The sequence below is a fragment of the Raphanus sativus genome, chromosome 9 (assembly GCF_000801105.2).
Source record: "Raphanus sativus cultivar WK10039 chromosome 9, ASM80110v3, whole genome shotgun sequence".
NCBI classification, from domain to species: Eukaryota; Viridiplantae; Streptophyta; class Magnoliopsida; order Brassicales; family Brassicaceae; genus Raphanus; species Raphanus sativus.
In genome coordinates, this window is record NC_079519.1 from 31,045,121 (window position 1) to 31,061,987 (window position 16,867).

Consider the following 16,867-nt stretch of genomic DNA (forward strand, 5'->3'; position numbering starts at 1 on the left):
TATTTGCATAATAAATCACATTTTCTCTGAGATTTGAAACCTGAATTTGAGATAATTTGCAATAAACTACATAGTCCAGGAATCGAATCTCAAACCTATATGTAAAAACTTTTTAGACCTTAATCATTAAGTTACGGTGTTTCCACCAATAAAATAGTTTTATAGATTAAAATAATTTTTATGCTTAAGGGTCAGCAATAGTCATGTACAACCATAGTCGTATCCCAATAATAAGAAAGAAAGGAAAATGTAATTATTGAATTTTCTTATTTTATATCATCCACAAAAGACCAAAGACATTGTCGTCCATTTCTTTGTCCTTTCTCCTGCAATCTTATATATAATGCCTCACTTTTCTCTTTTTAGAGAGCATCCACGTCAGACTATTTTTAATGATTGTGGGCCCCTCCAGTTTGTTTTGTTTCGGTCGTGATGGTTTAATGTTGTTTCGGTTCTCCATGTTTGTTTTATTTTATAATTATGTCAAACTCTGCGTTTTGTGCTATCTCAATTAGGGCATATTGTTATCGTCGTTCACGTTCAACCTGGCCGTCACAGTTTATCTTCATCTTATCATCTGTAACCTAATGATTTCTCCTCTAATCTCTTTACCTTCCCTTCGGTTCAATGTATTTCTTTTAGTTCAGCAATAATTAATTTTTCACATTAAACCCAGTAAAGATGTCAACTTCTCCTTTTCCTTCACGTCAAATATATAAATAGAGGAGAGGACACGATTGAGTTGGATCTTGAAGCAGAGTTCTCAAGTTTGGCTCTTGATATTAAAGGGTTTAGTGTGTTCAACTACGACTTTTGCTCTTTCACAAAAGAGTCCATCTGGTACGGTCCCTTCTTCAATGTTTCTGTTATACATCGCAGGCGGTTTATGAACTCCTTTCAAGGCAGAGCATCGGTCAACTTTCCACTTCCCGTATTGGAAATTTCCTCCAGCCAAATGGATAGTTCCAAGGCAAAGAAAGTTCGAAAGCGATCTCAAGATTATAAACGATTGTCTTGATGAACTGACTCAAAACGCAAAAGAGACAAGACATGTGTTTCACTATTTGATGCTCTGTTCATTTTACTGTTCAGTTTCTGACTTTGTTATCTCTGTTTCTCCCAGGAAACAGATGTAAAGCTCCAGCAACGTTACTACTCTAATCTCAAGGTTCTGCTATCTTTTATCTCTTGCATCTTTACTAAAGGTTATAAAAATCTTTTGATGTTTTTTCTTCGATTCACAGGATGTAAGTTTTTTACGGTTCTTGGTCGACATGCGCGGTATCGATTCACAGGATGCAAGTCTTTTGTTTGTCAAAGGTAATATACATCATGATTCTTAGAACAATCGAGTCCTTTGCTACTTTTTGTTTGCTGTGTGCCTCATTCTGATATATATTTGAACGAGCTAACTGGTTCTCATGTTATAAAGAGTCTTGCTTTAACTCAAGAACATTCTTATATTTTTCCTCTGTTATGGTTTCTTTTTGTGCACTTCCCTGTCGGAAGGGTCCTCAAGAACAATCATGCTTTTTTTTTTGTGTCAAACACGTGATTTGGATTTTAAAAATTCAATTTTGTATATAAAAATTAGTTTTGTCTCAGAAAAATGATCTTCACTCCTAAAGATAAAGGATCAATCTCTATGTATGTTTGGTTTTGTGCTTGGTCAACTTTCTCTTCTTGTCTCTGTTTTTTTTTTCCTGTAGCAATCTGCAATATTTTGTAGTCTAACTAAAACGTTTCGCATTGCACTATTTTGTAGCCTCATCAGAACCTCAGACAAGCTCACGGAGTTTCACCAGAGCTTTGGCATTAGCCTTTAACGAGTGGCTACTCATACTCATGCTCCTCATAAACTCCATCTTCTCCTACGTGATCACAAGATTCGCATATCACTCTGAGCTCCAATCTCCATGTCTGATGTGCTCTCAACAACAAATCCCCCAAGCAATAGGATTACTTCCATTTTGGGTTAAGAGTCTTGTGTTTGATAAAGAAGATGCTGTAAAGAATATAAAGATTATACCATGTTACATTTTTGGAATTTGGACTATAAATATTAAAATCTTAAATATTATAATCAACCCAATCGCCCGAGTTGAGTCCTAAATTTCTGTTTTAGTTAATAAATAATTTTTTGTTTTATGCAAATCTGTAATTTTTCCTTTAAACACGTTATATATACTTTTGACCTTAAACTTTTTTTTGTGGGATTCTATTAATATATATGTTTGTAAATTCGAGAAGAATCAAACATATAACCATAACATCCTAAACTTGAAAATCCAATCTTCTCCTTAAATTCATTATCTATTTAGTTAACTATCTCCTGCTTTGTAACAAGACTATTATTTCCTTTGTGGGATGGTGTTATGGTAAGAACAAATCATAGTAGACTTTGCAATTTTTACCATTTGGTGGAAGGCCAAGGAAATGTATTGGAGACCAGTTTGCACTAATAGAGTTGACTGTTGCACTAGCTATGTTGTTGTAGAAATTTGACGTGGAACTGCGTGGACCGCTACAGTCTGTAAACTCTTGAGCGGCGCTATGATCCATGTCAAAAATGAAATGTGGTGTAAGCTTAAGAGAAGACCATTGTGTTTTGTGTTGGTAAAATAGTGAAACTTGAAACTTATAAGCGAGGGAATCATGATGTATTATTTTCATACAATCGCATATTTAAATCTGTAAATTCAAAATCAAAAGTAACCTTATAACCCAAAATAAAAACAGTTGACTAGAGGTTCCTAGCAGAATTCTTTAAAATAAGTTTTAATGAAATGATTTGAATACTCTAGATTTATAGGTAGGACTGGAAATGTCAAAATACTCAAAAACTTGTAGGACAATGAATGAAGAAGAGGACAATGATCTAACTCCTTCTTTACACTTTCAATTAGTAAGCCAAATTGAAAATCAGAAAAATACTAAATAAGAAAACCCAAGAAGTTGGAAATGTGAGTTACAATTAAACTGAAATTACAATAAGGCTGAGTCTTACTCATAATCTAATCAACTATAAATAAAGACAAATGATTCAAACAACAAGCTACCATATATTAAAACTAAAACCACCTAACTTGTCTTTCCCCATTTGTGGATCCATCGCAGCAACAGATAAAGACCTTCCAGAATATGCATCACGATCCATTTGAGTAATTGTTTCAAAAATCTGTGCAATTTCGCTCATTTCTTACTGCAATTCCATCACTGCATGTAAAGATCTTTACTTGACGTATGAGGAACCATTTGTCTCTAAAGATCTGGACTTCTCACCGATTATTAGGAAATAACATGAATCATTGTCAACGACTCCGCGCTTGCGCGGGGCTTCGCCCCTAGTAAGATAAATGACAGAGAGAACTTTTGGAACACCGTACCAGAAATATTAACCTTTATTTATCAAATAATTTTAATTCCTATTCCTTACCTTAGTTGTTCCATTAAATGCGCTGCTTCCTCTTTGGAGCAATAAATGGGTTCTGATAACGTTCTCTCGCTTCTATAGCTATTTCTTCCCCTTCTCCGTTGGGAGCTACGTCAGCTTTTCAGAGCTTACGTCATCTCTACAGCGTCTTTGAGCCATATCAAAGGTCTCTCTCTCTCTCTCTCTCCATACATCTAAGTAGATTCTGATTGGTCTGTTATAAAATAAAGAAGGTGAAGAGAAACCCTTTGCTGGGTTCTGCCTTTTTCAGTAAATCTATGGAGATTAATTGTGTTTGCTTCTTTTAGCCTTTTAGGTTTAGTATATATTAATGCAACAACTTGCTCAAAAGACTGTTATAGATTTTTCTTTTCCTTGCTAGTTTTTCCTGAAAAAGGAAAGGAAGGAATCTTGAAACCTTGCAACTTGTTTTCCTTTTCCTTACTTAGAATATTTCCAAATGTGTGTTTCTATAAATAGAAACTTGATTTCCCTTATAGTCAAATTGGTATTTTATAATCGCAACTTTTATCTCAAAAGATAATCTGAGAAGCTTGTTTCGATGGAATTCCATGTCAGACTTATGAATATTCTGCTACAATAGTTAATACAATTTATTATGATTTTCCACCTTTAAATCCTTTGGACCTCTGTTTATATATTTTTACCTAAAATTTCGTTTTTTGTTTTGTTTTCAACAGATTTAGGATCAATCTTGAACTAAACAGAAAGTTGCTCATTGTTATCTTCTGGTGTAATTAAAGAATGGGACATTTTTCGTCGATGTTCAGTGGGTTAGCTCGATCTTTCTCGATCAAGAAAGTGAAGAACAACAATGGAACTAGCGGCGCTAATGAAGCTGCTGATGAGATGGCGAGAGATGCGAAGAAGAAGGAGAAGATTCTGAAATCATGTGGTTACGTTTATGCAGAAGGATCTAATAACTCGGCCTCTGTTTTCTCTAAACGCGGAGAAAAAGGCGTTAACCAGGACTGTGCAATCGTTTGGGAGGTATCTTCAGTTACTAACTTTTTTTCCCGTTTCTAACTTTTTCTATTTTTGCGTTTGCGTTTTTCTGTTAGTCTGCTTGGTTCTTTGAATGTAACAGCTTAGAAATAACTAGCTGTTGGTTATGTGCTTATAAGAAATTAGTGCTTAGGCGTAGCCTATACTGATTTTTTCTATAAAAAGTTGTTTTGTTTATGACAAATTTGCCGCCTAGTGCCAAGGCCGAATTTTAGAAGCAACTATATTCACATATTCTATATGCGGTTTACTGCTTATACCATTGTTCTCGATTATGGATCCGTCTTCTTATTCCGATAAAATCATTGTTTAATTTCTGCGTTTGCGATTTCTTTCAGCTTCTTCAAACGCAAGGTTAGCTAATGATCGGTGTGAACAATTTATTTTGGTAAACAGGGATTTGGGTGCCAAGAGGACATGATTTTCTGCGGAATATTCGATGGACATGGACCATGGGGACACTATGTAGCCAAACATGTAAGAAACTCAATGCCTTCGTCGCTTCTTTGCAACTGGCAAAAGAGTCTTGCTCAAGCCACACTACTAGACCCCGAGCTTGATCTCGAAGACTCCAATAAAAAGCTCTCGAGATTGGACATATGGAAACATTCCTATCTCAAGACATGTGCATCAGTTGATCAAGAGCTTGAACATCACCGTAAGATAGATTCTTACAACAGTGGCACAACCGCCCTAACTATTGTCAGACAGGTAAAACATTAAAAAAAAAAATTGGTTTCCTATTTTTGGTTTAAAACTTAAATTTTATTATATGTTTATCGATGGTTTCTTGATGTATATATATATGTAGGGTGAAGTTATTTATATATCAAATGTAGGCGATTCACGAGCGGTACTGGCCATGGTTTCAGATGAAGGAAGCTTGGTTGCTGTTCAGCTCACCCTCGATTTCAAACCTAATCTGCCTCGTTAGTTTTCTCAACCTCTCTTAAGGAAATAAAAATAGGAAAAAGAAATATGAATCTTATTCTAGTAAAGTAAAATCTTGAGTCTTGATTTCTTGTGTTTGTTTTGCTTTTAAAAAAAAAATAGAGGAGAAGGAGCGGATACTCGGATGCAAAGGGAGGGTTTTCTGCTTGAAAGATGAGCCTGGAGTCCACCGTGTGTGGCAACCGGACGCAGAAACACCGGGACTCGCAATGTCGAGAGCCTTCGGAGACTATTGTATCAAAGACTATGGGTTGGTCTCAATCCCTGAAGTCACTCAAAGGCATATCTCTGCTAAAGATCACTTCATTATCTTGGCTAGTGATGGGGTAAGTATCTACAAACCCACACATTATTTAAATTGGCAATGTTATTGACTAAACTTTTTTTTTTGGTTTAAATATCAAAGATATGGGATGTGATCTCAAACCAAGAAGCTATAGAGATCGTTTCTTTGACCACTGAGCGGCCTAAGGCGGCTAAGAGGTTAGTTGAGCAAGCGGTTCGGGCTTGGAAGAAGAAGAAACGAGGAATCGCCATGGACGGATATGTCCGTGGTCTGCCTCTTCCTCCATTCATCGTCATCTCTCTCACAACACGCTCATCATACCACGACTTTGAAGTAAAAATTTGGTTGTAAATAGGTCAGAGATAGCGTTGCACATTCGTTCTGAAATTGGAAATACATTTTTTGTTGCAGCCATCACGAGTTGATTCACAGTCTCATCGTGTTTCATTGAGTTATAAGCTGAAAAAAAAAGGAATGAATAATAAAGGAAGTAAGGAACCATAAAACAAAGATTCTTTCAATGTATAACATCTTCATAAAACAGGAACATGTAATGGACTCAAGTGTGGAGTTCTGGTCCGCAATGTTGGGTGGGCCAAGCCCAATTTGGTTTAGTTTCAGTTGCTTGTAACTAAGTTTCTTGAATCTGTGATCTCTTATTCTTGCTAGGACCAAAGATCTTAAAATAGCAAATCTAAGTAGACGATGACTCTAACCTTAACACATGATATGTTGATATAAGAAGGGGCGTGCAGAGAACATATGCGCTAGATACGATTCTAAATTGCAATAGTATAGCTAAATCAACATGTGTAGACGCAAATGTATACTATATGGTAATTATTTTGAAGTTTTATATGGACCATAATATTTGAGGTGACACATGATCACATATTCGTATTCTTTGTTTGGGAAGACAATGAACTCATCTTTGCATTTAATGTCATCATATGAACAAAATCCACAGATTAGGTGTAACTCTAAAGACCAATAAAATGTGAACATCAGCGTAAATTTTGCCCTATATAAGATCCTAACAACTCCTCGCCTTGTTTTAAATCAATCAATGTTTATATCATATGAAGTCATCGCACCACCACATACGTATATAATTCTCCACGGTTCACAATCTTCTTTGTATGTCTTAGTTATTTTTTACTATATCACTTATTGAGATTAAAAATACAGTTTTTGGCAAACTCTCTTCCTGAGATTAAAATCTGTACTTGAAAATGTTTTTTTTTCTCTACGTTGCTAGGTCTTCTTGAAACGAGTACTATCCAGTTACATAAAACATTTTTTTTATCATGGTAAAACACACATATATTCGTTTTAAGTCGAGGGTATATATATAAATCTGGGTCCATCGATCCTCCCCAAGCCAATGGTCAATGATTAGAAGTCAATGGAGTAGGAGAACGTGAGAAGCGAGAATCTTGCCGCTTGTAGATGAAGGTTTGTGATCTTTCACCTTTGTCTTATTCTTTTTATATTCTAGGCTCAAGTCGGGTAGCTCTTATTCGGCTCAGGTATATCACAACCAACAATCTATTTTCTATATATTACTTTTTATATAGCATTATTTAATGTTGGCTTCTTTTATAGAAATATATATCTTTGGGCATTACATATAAGCTAAGATATTTAAATTGGGCATCACATCTAAGCCAATTTTCCCTCTAATTTTCAAAGTTTAAACAGCCAACCTACTATTCTGTATATCATTATTCAAAACAATTTGAAATATAAGAATGAAGGTCGAAAGAGAAAAAATGTACCGACTATCTTATTTTTAAGATTAAGGACTATCTTATTTTAAGATTAAGTGTGTTTTGACAGGTGGTGGAACAAATATGAGTTTGTATATTAGTCAACCAAAATAAAACTCATATTGGTTCTATCTCCTGTTGAAGCCTACGTTAATCTAAATAAGACTTCCCCATATTCACCTAACCACACACACACGTATATTCCGATTATATTCCTATGTGTGATATATAATACTAATGCCCCATGTATTTCTTTTTAAAGATGAATGTAGCAACAAATGTACAAAAATCATTTTAACCGGCTTATACATTTGACATAAAGCCCGAAACATCTCTATAATATTTTAACTACGCATACACCTCTTAGAAAAAACTAAACCATAAAGATCTATACTAAAAAATGTCTGAATATATATGTTTTAAAAATTCATGTTCCAGTGCGTTTCTATGCGTTCCTAAAAAATTTCAGATCCAAAAGAGTCCTGAAATATGATACGGAATTAGTCTGTTTCCTTGAACAAAAAGATTTTAGAGTATATGTAAGCCTAATTCGATAAAGGTAAAAAAGTATTCAACGAACAAAATACTATGCAGAATAAGACTTTAGTGGACAGTATATATGTTCTGTCCAAACAATACAATCTAATGAGAAAATTCGTAAAGGAGTTTATGTCTATTCTAAACATATGTCAACTTCTGAAGTAACCGTACACAAAGTACATAAACTTTTACAATGCAAGCATTTAACTTGGAGCTGGACTAGTATATATTAGTATTCAAAGCACTTATCAATAGGATATAGATTCATTAAATAGTAAAAATTGAAAATCGGATAACTCTGATACTAGCCAGCGTAAGTCTGACGTTGAAAACTTGCAGTAAATTCAGACATATTCCAACTATTTGACGTAATCGTTTTAAAATAATGGATAGGATTGGTCCAAAAATCTAAATCATATTCGAACTGAAAAAATCGAATCTGTATCTAATATTTTTTTTTTGTCACTGAAATCTGTATCTAATATAAATTGTAAAAATATCCAAAAAATTTGGTAGGTGTTATGATATCATATTTGGAATTCTAATATAAAGTGTGAACAAAATAGTAGCCGCTCCACAGTCATACTCTTCTAAATTTATCCATTGAATTCAACTTCATAATACACAGATTGAATTCAAACTAGATAGAGGAAAAATAAAACAAAAAGGTCAAATAGATTTTCCCTAGATTTTATAGATATGATGCAATCATTTTTTTTTCTCACACTTTGGAAGAATCCTAGTTTTTGATTTGAGGGTTTATTGAGTGTAGCTTGCGATTTCAATCTTTTTGAATAAACATGCTGTCGTTTATTTCTTTTTCAATGAAACATGATATTTTATTTTAACGGGAGCCGTTCACTACAAAGATTACGAAGGAACTAAAACATTAACAAGAGTAAAATTAAAGATATATTTTGCAAAATTTTTAGTCGATGAATTATTTTACATTTTATCTTTGTCGAGGAGTTTATTTACCAAACATGTTGACAACATTTTTTTTACTAAAAGACCTATATATCTGAATTTGAACAGAATCCAGTAAGTCGATGTCAAAAATTAGAAAATTTGTTATATCCGATCTGAACTAGTATGTGAAATGGTTTTGAGAAATTGTGCCATTTTAAAAGTGTTTTGTCTCTTTTGAACCAAACCCTCTCCCGATTCTTGCGCCGTCCTCCTTTTTTCTTCAGATCTGAGGTCTTTTTTTCCGGTCGGTGCTCCTCGCCGTGCTGCGAGAGGACCTCCACTAACTCTTGTATCTTGCTTTAGTTTGTTTCTAGTCTTTTGAGTCTCGTTGGTGATGGTTAGCGATGGAGCGTTTCTTCGACGGCTACAGCGTTTGGAATGGTCGAGCGGTGAAAGGGTGGTGATGGTAGATTCTCGGTGAGGTCGGCTTCGGTGTCATGGAGTTATCTCTCCGCCTGTAAGTGATGGTGAAGCTGATTGTAGATCTGAGGGGTATGAGTCTAGTTCGATGGTGTCGTCTTGCAGTCATTTGGAGGATCTCTGTTGTCTGCTACTCACGGTCTGTGTTTGTGGAGTCCGTATCTTGCTAATGTTATGGTCAGTCTTTCCTTGTTTCCGCTCAAACTTGGTCTCGGTGTTTCTATGCGTGGAGCTTGTCATTTGGTTCAGCAGACTTTATTTTTGTGGTGATGGTTGTGGTGATTGCTTGTCGTCCGTTTCTTTTTCCGTGAAAGCGTCCGGTGAAAGCGTCATGAGAGTTTCGGTTGGTAAGACTTCATCTCGCGGTGTTCTGGTTGGGCTTCTATCCTGGAGTAAGTGGACGTTTATGATTGCGTCCCATCTGTATCTGAAGGTTATGTGGATCGAGCAACGGTAGTTGTTCTCCTCTGTCGGGTTGTGAAGTCTCAGGTTCTTGGTTCTTGGACGTTATCGTTTGGCTTGCATAGGTAGCATCGATAAGTCGTTGGGTGGGTGTTAGAAGTGGAGGTTATCGTCTGGCGAGCTATGAGCAGCAGCAGCGGTAAATCCCGATCAATCGACCTGTGTTTTCTTTTTCAGTTTGCTGAGTTATTTTGGTTCAGGCATAATGTGTAGTATTTCATCGTTTCTCTTGGTCTGGTTGCGGTTTTAGTTCTAATGCTTTGTTTTCGTAAGTCACTCCGGTGTGAGTTTTAGTTGCTGCCTTCATGTGGACTCTTGGTTTTGGGGCTATTTCTGTTTGCCGCCAGCTTATGTATCAAACTCGTATTTCACTTTGGAATGAATTTTATCAGACGGAAAAAAAAAAAAGAACTAGTATGTGAAATCTCAATCATAAGATTAGCAGCAATTGTCGAAAATACTAGCCATTTACGGGTCCCACGTAACTCTCAGGTCGTATCTGCTATCTGCCACGGCGATCCCGCCTATTCCCACGTCAGACAAAGAAGATGCTTTATTCGCTTATATGTATATATTTTATTATATTTTTCTTTGTTTATGTAATGGTTTAGGTCAAAACAGATAGGTACGGTCGATGCACGTTACCTGGGACCCGCAGAGGGTGCAGACCTAATTTAGGTACAGTCAAGTACTAATCACCTGCTCCTCATCCTACAATAAACCCACCACAAGCCGGTGAGATATCGCCACGTGTTTCAGTAACAACCGTAAACGGATATCTAACTCAGAAGGGCAACACTTGTTTCCGTACTAAACTAATGTCAGGGGCACTTTCGTCATTCACTTATCTTCTTCCTCGTTTTATAAGACCACTTGAGGGAATCCCCAAATTGAAGTAAAGAGAGGTTCGGTTTTTGTGATTCCCACCGGAAAACCCCGAAGGTTTGACCAATCGGAGTGATGAACCCGAGATCGAAGACCCTTAACCCGATTCGGATCCTGGATAAACCGGTTCACCATTCTCTACTCTATCTCCGAGCCGTCTTCCTCTTTATTCCGACTTAAAAAGATCCGTACTTTTTTTTTCTTTCTTCTTTTACTTTCAGACCAAAACTAAAAGTAAAAACACGTACTTGTCTCTTTTTTTTTCTTTCTTTCTTGTTCTGTCGCAAAATGCCGCTGTCTCCATCAGTTCTATCCGTTCTGTCGGAAGATCTTCTCGCTCGCGTCTACGGGTTCCTAGACCCTCCCTGTCGGAAAACATGGCGACTCGTCAGCAGAGAGTTTCACCGAGTCGACTCGCTGAGTCGCACTTCGATCCGAATCCTCCGAGTCGAGTTCCTTCCGGCGCTTCTCTCCAACTACCCGAACCTCTCCTCCCTCGACCTCTCCGTCTGCCCCAAGCTCGACGACGCCGCCGTCCTCCGCCTACCGTCCGACGCAGCCGTCTCGGTAAAGTCGCTGAACCTGAGCCGCGCCGCCGCGCTCCGAGCCGGTGGGCTGGAGACGCTGGCTCGCATGTGCCGCGGCCTCGAGCGAGTCGACGTGTCTCACTGCCGGGGGTTCGGCGACAGAGAAGCGGCGGCGCTCTCCGCCGCGGGGCCGGGGCTGAGGGAGGTGAGGATGGACAAGTGCTTGAGCCTAAGCGACGTCGGATTGGCGAGGATCGTCCTCGGATGCGGTAATCTGAGGAAGATCGGTTTGAAGTGGTGTATGGAGATCTCAGATCTCGGGATCGATCTTCTCTGTAAGAAATGCAAAGACTTGAGATCTCTCGACGTCTCCTATCTTAAGGTTCGTCTCAAAAGTTTCTATCTTTGTAAGAGATTTTTTTTTGCTATAAATCTGACTTTGATTTTGGGTTGTTCAGATCACGAATGATTCGATCCGGTCCATAGCTTTATTACCAAAGCTTGAGGCTTTAGAGATGGTGAACTGTCCGTTGATTGATGATGATGGGTTGGAGTATCTTGGGAACGGTTGTCCTTCGTTACAGGTACTGTTTTGTCTTCACATATTAAGTTTTTTTTTTATTTTTATCTAAGATTTGTTTAGTAACTTGTAAGAAGTATAAACAGGAGATTGATGTCACAAGGTGTGAGCGTGTGAGTTTGTCTGGCGTTGTCTCCATTGTCAGAGGCCATCCTGATCTTCAACACCTTAAAGCTAGTCACTGTGTATCCGTAAGTCTTATTGATCAAACATAGATATTTTGGTTAGTTGGTTTCATAAATTTCTACCAAAGATTTTGAATTTGGTTATATTTTGGTTTAAATTGGTTAAAATTCAAAAAATCTGTTAACTTCAGTTATTTTGGTTCAAGTTCTGGCTAAAGTTTGTCTAGTTTATATTTTTAATAGAAAACCGCATTAAACAATTACCGAACCGAATCAAAAACCAATTTTTAATTGCCGAATCATACCGAACCGTTAATAACCGTATGCCTAGATATATTGATGGATGAACTCTCTGTGGAATGTGGTGTAAACTCGTTACTCTTTGTGATTCACAGGAAGTATCTCTGAGCTTCTTACAAAACATCAAAGCTTTGAAGCATCTCAAAACTCTATGGATCGATGGAGCTCGCGTCTCTGATACCTCTCTCTTAACCATAAGCGCTAGCTGTAGATCATTAACAGATATCGGAGTGAGCAAATGTGAGGGTGTGACGGACATCGGCATGACGGGACTAGCACGCAACTGCTTAAACCTGAAAACCCTAAACCTAGCGTGCTGCGGATTTGTGACCGATGCAGCCATCTCTGCTGTAGCTCAGTCTTGCCGCAATCTGGAGACTCTCAAGTTAGAGTCTTGTCATATGATAACCGAGAAAGGTCTTCATTCGCTTGGATGTTACTCCAAGAATCTTCGAGAACTCGATCTTACCGACTGTTATGGCGTCAATGACAGAGGTAAAACCAAAGATACATGAACTCATATTTGTGTGTTTCACATCTCATCGGTTATGGTATCTTTATTTACTGCAGGGCTAGAATATATCTCAAAGTGTTCGAATCTTCTAAGGTTGAAACTTGGCCTCTGCACAAATATCTCAGACAAAGGGATGTTTCATATCGGTTCCAAATGTTCCAAGCTTCTAGAACTTGATCTATACCGGTAACATTCTTCTCTTAGACCAGTCTCTTATTCCTTGTAGAACAATCTTTGAGTTAAAAAGGAAAGTTGCAACTTCTTGATTTGTTTTCTAATTGATTCTGGTTTTGTTGAGTGCAGCTGTGGTGGTTTTGGAGATGACGGTTTAGCAGCTGTATCACGAGGCTGCAAGAGTTTGAACCGGCTCATTATATCGTACTGCGGTGATCTAACAGACGCTGGGGTTGAACAAATCCGCCAGCTTGAACATCTAAGTCACCTAGAAATCAGAGGGCTAAAGAATATAACCGGTGCTGGTCTAGCTGCAGTTGCGTGCGGCTGCAAGAAATTGGATTACTTGGACCTCAAGAAGTGCGAGAACATCGATGATTCAGGCTTCTGGGCGCTTGCTTACTTCGCAAGAAACCTAAGACAGGTAAATTCAAAAACATTGAGATAATAAACCGACCGGTTTAGTAAAATGGAAACATATGTGATGCTTTGTGTTGTGTGTGTTTGGTTTGGGCAGATAAACTTGTGCTATTGCTCGGTCTCTGATACGGCTCTATGCATGTTAATGAGCAATCTGAGTCGTGTTCAAGACGTTGACTTAGTCAACCTGAACCGTGTGACTGTGGAAGGGTCCGAGTTTGCTCTAAGAGCCTGTTGCAATAGGCTCAAGAAGCTTAAACTTTTTGCACCTCTCAGATTTTTACTCTCGTCTGAATTGCTTGAGATGCTTCATGCTCGTGGTTGCCGCATCAGATGGGACTGAAGACAAAACTTACCTCGGCTTTGGCAGACTGTTATAGCCGTTAAGAATCAATGGAACTTTCTTTTTTTTGAACTTTCTTAGTAGCACTTTAATGTGAGTTCATATACTTGATGCATGTATCAGTTGTCTAATATTCTAAAATGTTTTTATATTCAGTTTGTCAATTATGTCTACTGCTTTGGTTTTATCTTGCAACATAAACAATATAGATTTTGTGGTAATTTCTTATTAAAAAACAAAAATTATTTTGATATTCTAGGCAAAATGATCCCCGTAAACTACATTTTCAAGGTATTAGAAACGTTCAATTGTAAATGCTACATGTTCACTCTAATGTATATGTGTGTTTGTTAGAGTGTAAAAATCTATTCAACAAAAAAGGTTATTTACGAGTTAGTCAGTGTTGCTAATTACAAAATTTAGACTAAGGGCAAGCTATACTTTCACTAGCTAGCAACAAAGGTACTAATAAAGAATGCTCTTTCTCAAAAGAAGAAGATAATAACAAAGGTACTAATAAGATCTATCAAATACTCCCATGTATCAATTTAAGCTGTGTTTAAAATTTTTTATTTTGTTTCATAATAATTTATATTCTCAAAATTGTAGATATACTAAATTTTTTTATTGGTTAAATTAGTTTAATCTAATGCTAATACATAAAAATTTGTAGTTTTTTAATCTTTGTGCAAAAAATTTAAACATCGGTTAAAATGATACGGAAAGAGTAGTAATTAGAGAATCTCTTACAAGCAAACGGGATCTACTCCTTAAAGATTTTTATTTCCCTTGGTTGTTCATAATTTTTTACTCCCAGATAGAAGTGTAGAACATAAAAGTAAAAGTTGTCTACTACCAAAAAAGCTGATAATCTCGCAAGTATATTTTACCTATTTTTGTCTACTACCAAAAAAGCTGATAATCTCACAAGTTTACCTATTTTTCTCTCATGGCAAAGAAGCAAATCTAGTATGTAGTCAAACAGGTTAAGAAACAGCTGTCTAAGTACAATGTTTAATATTCTATATGTACAATGAAATTTCTTTGTATTTGCAATGATTAAATATTATCTTCTATAAAATGAGTGAAGAATATAGCATCATCCTCCGATAACATTGAATGATGCTACTTTGACCAGCTAGCTTATTGGTTGTTATTTCATTTTAAAAATATTCTTGGGCCAATAATTTTTTTAATATCATTACACAGAAAATACCAATTTATATATTTTTGGTATAATATATATAATTATATTGGGACATATTAGTTAATTTTGACCAAATGACATTTAAGAAAAAGATGGCTAGATAAATGAAGATAGCTTCTAAAATGGATTGAAAGTGATATATATTACGTAAGCACACATGGTTCTGGTTGGTAATTTTGCGGAATGGCGGAGTTACTTTTTTAAACGCGATTATGCAAATATTTTATCAATCATTAAAATATTGCGAAATGAAAAAAGAGTAAAAATGCAAACTTGCGTTTTTGCGAACAAAAATATTGAAAACAATTTCATTAAGTCGAAAATTGAATTTTATTTGATTATTGAAAAAATCAACATTTTAATATTATTAAACTATATAATAATACTATTTTAAAAATTTTAATAGAAAGCAATAAAATTTGTAATGATAAGTCGTTATATTGTAAATAAAAACATACACTGATCGTTTTATAATATTATAAGATGTTAATCTATTATTAAAAACGTAATAACTAGATATTTGCAATACAAAGTAAAATAATTTAATTAGAGTTTAGTTATTTTCAAATGTTGCAGTAATTAGTTTAATTATTGATATTTAATTTTAATTTAATAACATATTTTAATTAATTTAGTATGTATTCTGCCATTCGTCAAATTTTAAATATTTTCGAAGCTTAACTAATTTTTTTTCATCGCTTAACTAGTTTTTCCACTATTTCACGATTAAAAAATGTTTAGTGATAGGAGCCAGTCACCTATTTCACAATGAGTGTAATAAATACACAGTAGTATAAATTATTTCCATACACCACAGGAAGACAAAATGAGTAAAATCCACACAATGAAAGATATAACCATATCTTCTTGGATATGAAGTGAAAGTGTAGCTCTGGTTTTAACTAATTCTACACAATGGAGATTTTGTACCATAAGTGTTTACGAGCGATAAGGTTGTCTTCTCGATAAATAGTGTCCTCACTTCTCCGAATATAGCACACAGAAATAAAAGATAACTTCTCAGTCTAAACAAAGTTAAGAAAAATATTTTGTTATGGAGAACCAAGCTATGTCTTCTGCAAGCTCCTCCGTGGCCCAACCCAAAAAATATAATGACGTTAACGTGGCTGCGGGGGAGTCCCAGGAGATGGCAATGGAGAACAACAACTCGGGGCTATGGTCTACTCGGGAGGTTATGTCTGAGAACCCTAGTCTCGGATCTGGTGCTGTCCCAACAGGAGACGGCTTCATGCAGCGTTACACATCAGAACATAATAAGATCTACACTTGTCGCTTTTGCAATAAACTGTTCTCAGTCGCTCAAAGCCTAGGTGGTCACATGAACGCGCACAAGACGGAGCTACAGTGGGAAAGGAAGCGGAAGGAGATGGAAAAAGAGTTCCCTCTTCAGTCGGTATTAAGTAAATATTCACAAGGTGCTTTATCAGATGTTAATAATCTTGGGATCACTCCTGAATCTTTCAAACGCATATGTACCGGCCTTTACCCATCTTTCAATAGCGGACTCATGGACATGAACATGACCGTAGGTCCTCGCATGGCTCCTACTGGCGTCCTCTCATGGAACACTTACATTAACGGTTCCTTTTCAGGGGGACTTGCGCCAGTACCCTCCTACAACAACTATCCCCCGATGCTCCCTAGAAACGTTCCTCCGTTTCCTCCACATAGGACTACCAATCTTCCTAGCTATTTGTATCCGCAAGAGAATGTATTGAACGAGGAGGATGTCATCTTAAATCTAGGAAATGGCAACACTGTAAAGATTGATGATGACGGTGAAGATGCTGTTGATCCGCCAGAAGAAGGGACATCTAAGAGCTGGGGCGCTGATCTATCCCTTTAAGTATTGTTTAGTTTTCATTTTTGAGGTATCATATGATTCATATCTATTAGAGACCTCTCTCAATCATAT

At 36.6% G+C, this 16,867-nt stretch overlaps 3 protein-coding genes, 1 long non-coding RNA gene and 1 pseudogene across 4 annotated transcripts; all 5 read left to right on the forward strand.

Annotated features, from left to right (window-relative positions):
• The first annotated feature begins 891 nt into the window (after positions 1 to 891).
• Positions 892 to 2,205, forward strand: LOC130500290 (uncharacterized). The gene is made up of 4 exons (XM_056995149.1): positions 892 to 1,052; positions 1,124 to 1,168; positions 1,245 to 1,320; positions 1,766 to 2,205. Exons 3-4 carry the CDS (start codon positions 1,275 to 1,277, stop codon positions 2,110 to 2,112), a joined length of 393 nt encoding a protein of 130 aa, XP_056851129.1. The 5' UTR covers positions 892 to 1,052; positions 1,124 to 1,168; positions 1,245 to 1,274; the 3' UTR covers positions 2,113 to 2,205.
• A 1,252-nt stretch (positions 2,206 to 3,457) lies between these two features.
• On the forward strand, positions 3,458 to 6,110 carry LOC130500285 (probable protein phosphatase 2C 73; annotated as a pseudogene).
• A 1,418-nt stretch (positions 6,111 to 7,528) lies between these two features.
• On the forward strand, positions 7,529 to 10,229 carry LOC130500291 (uncharacterized). The gene is made up of 2 exons (XR_008938895.1): positions 7,529 to 9,571; positions 9,709 to 10,229. It is a non-coding gene; the product is annotated as an uncharacterized LOC130500291 (long non-coding RNA).
• A 485-nt stretch (positions 10,230 to 10,714) lies between these two features.
• On the forward strand, positions 10,715 to 13,895 carry LOC108837147 (F-box/LRR-repeat protein 3). Its single transcript, XM_056995141.1, has 7 exons — positions 10,715 to 11,650; positions 11,727 to 11,852; positions 11,935 to 12,039; positions 12,369 to 12,768; positions 12,844 to 12,973; positions 13,091 to 13,385; positions 13,479 to 13,895. The coding sequence occupies exons 1-7, from the start codon at positions 11,030 to 11,032 to the stop codon at positions 13,722 to 13,724; spliced, it is 1,923 nt and encodes a 640-aa protein (XP_056851121.1). The 5' UTR covers positions 10,715 to 11,029; the 3' UTR covers positions 13,725 to 13,895.
• Positions 13,896 to 16,078: 2,183 nt separating this feature from the next.
• LOC108825236 (zinc finger protein STAMENLESS 1-like) lies at positions 16,079 to 16,798 on the forward strand. The gene has a single exon (XM_018598555.2). It carries the CDS (start codon positions 16,079 to 16,081, stop codon positions 16,796 to 16,798), a length of 720 nt encoding a protein of 239 aa, XP_018454057.2.
• The last annotated feature ends 69 nt before the right edge of the window (positions 16,799 to 16,867 follow it).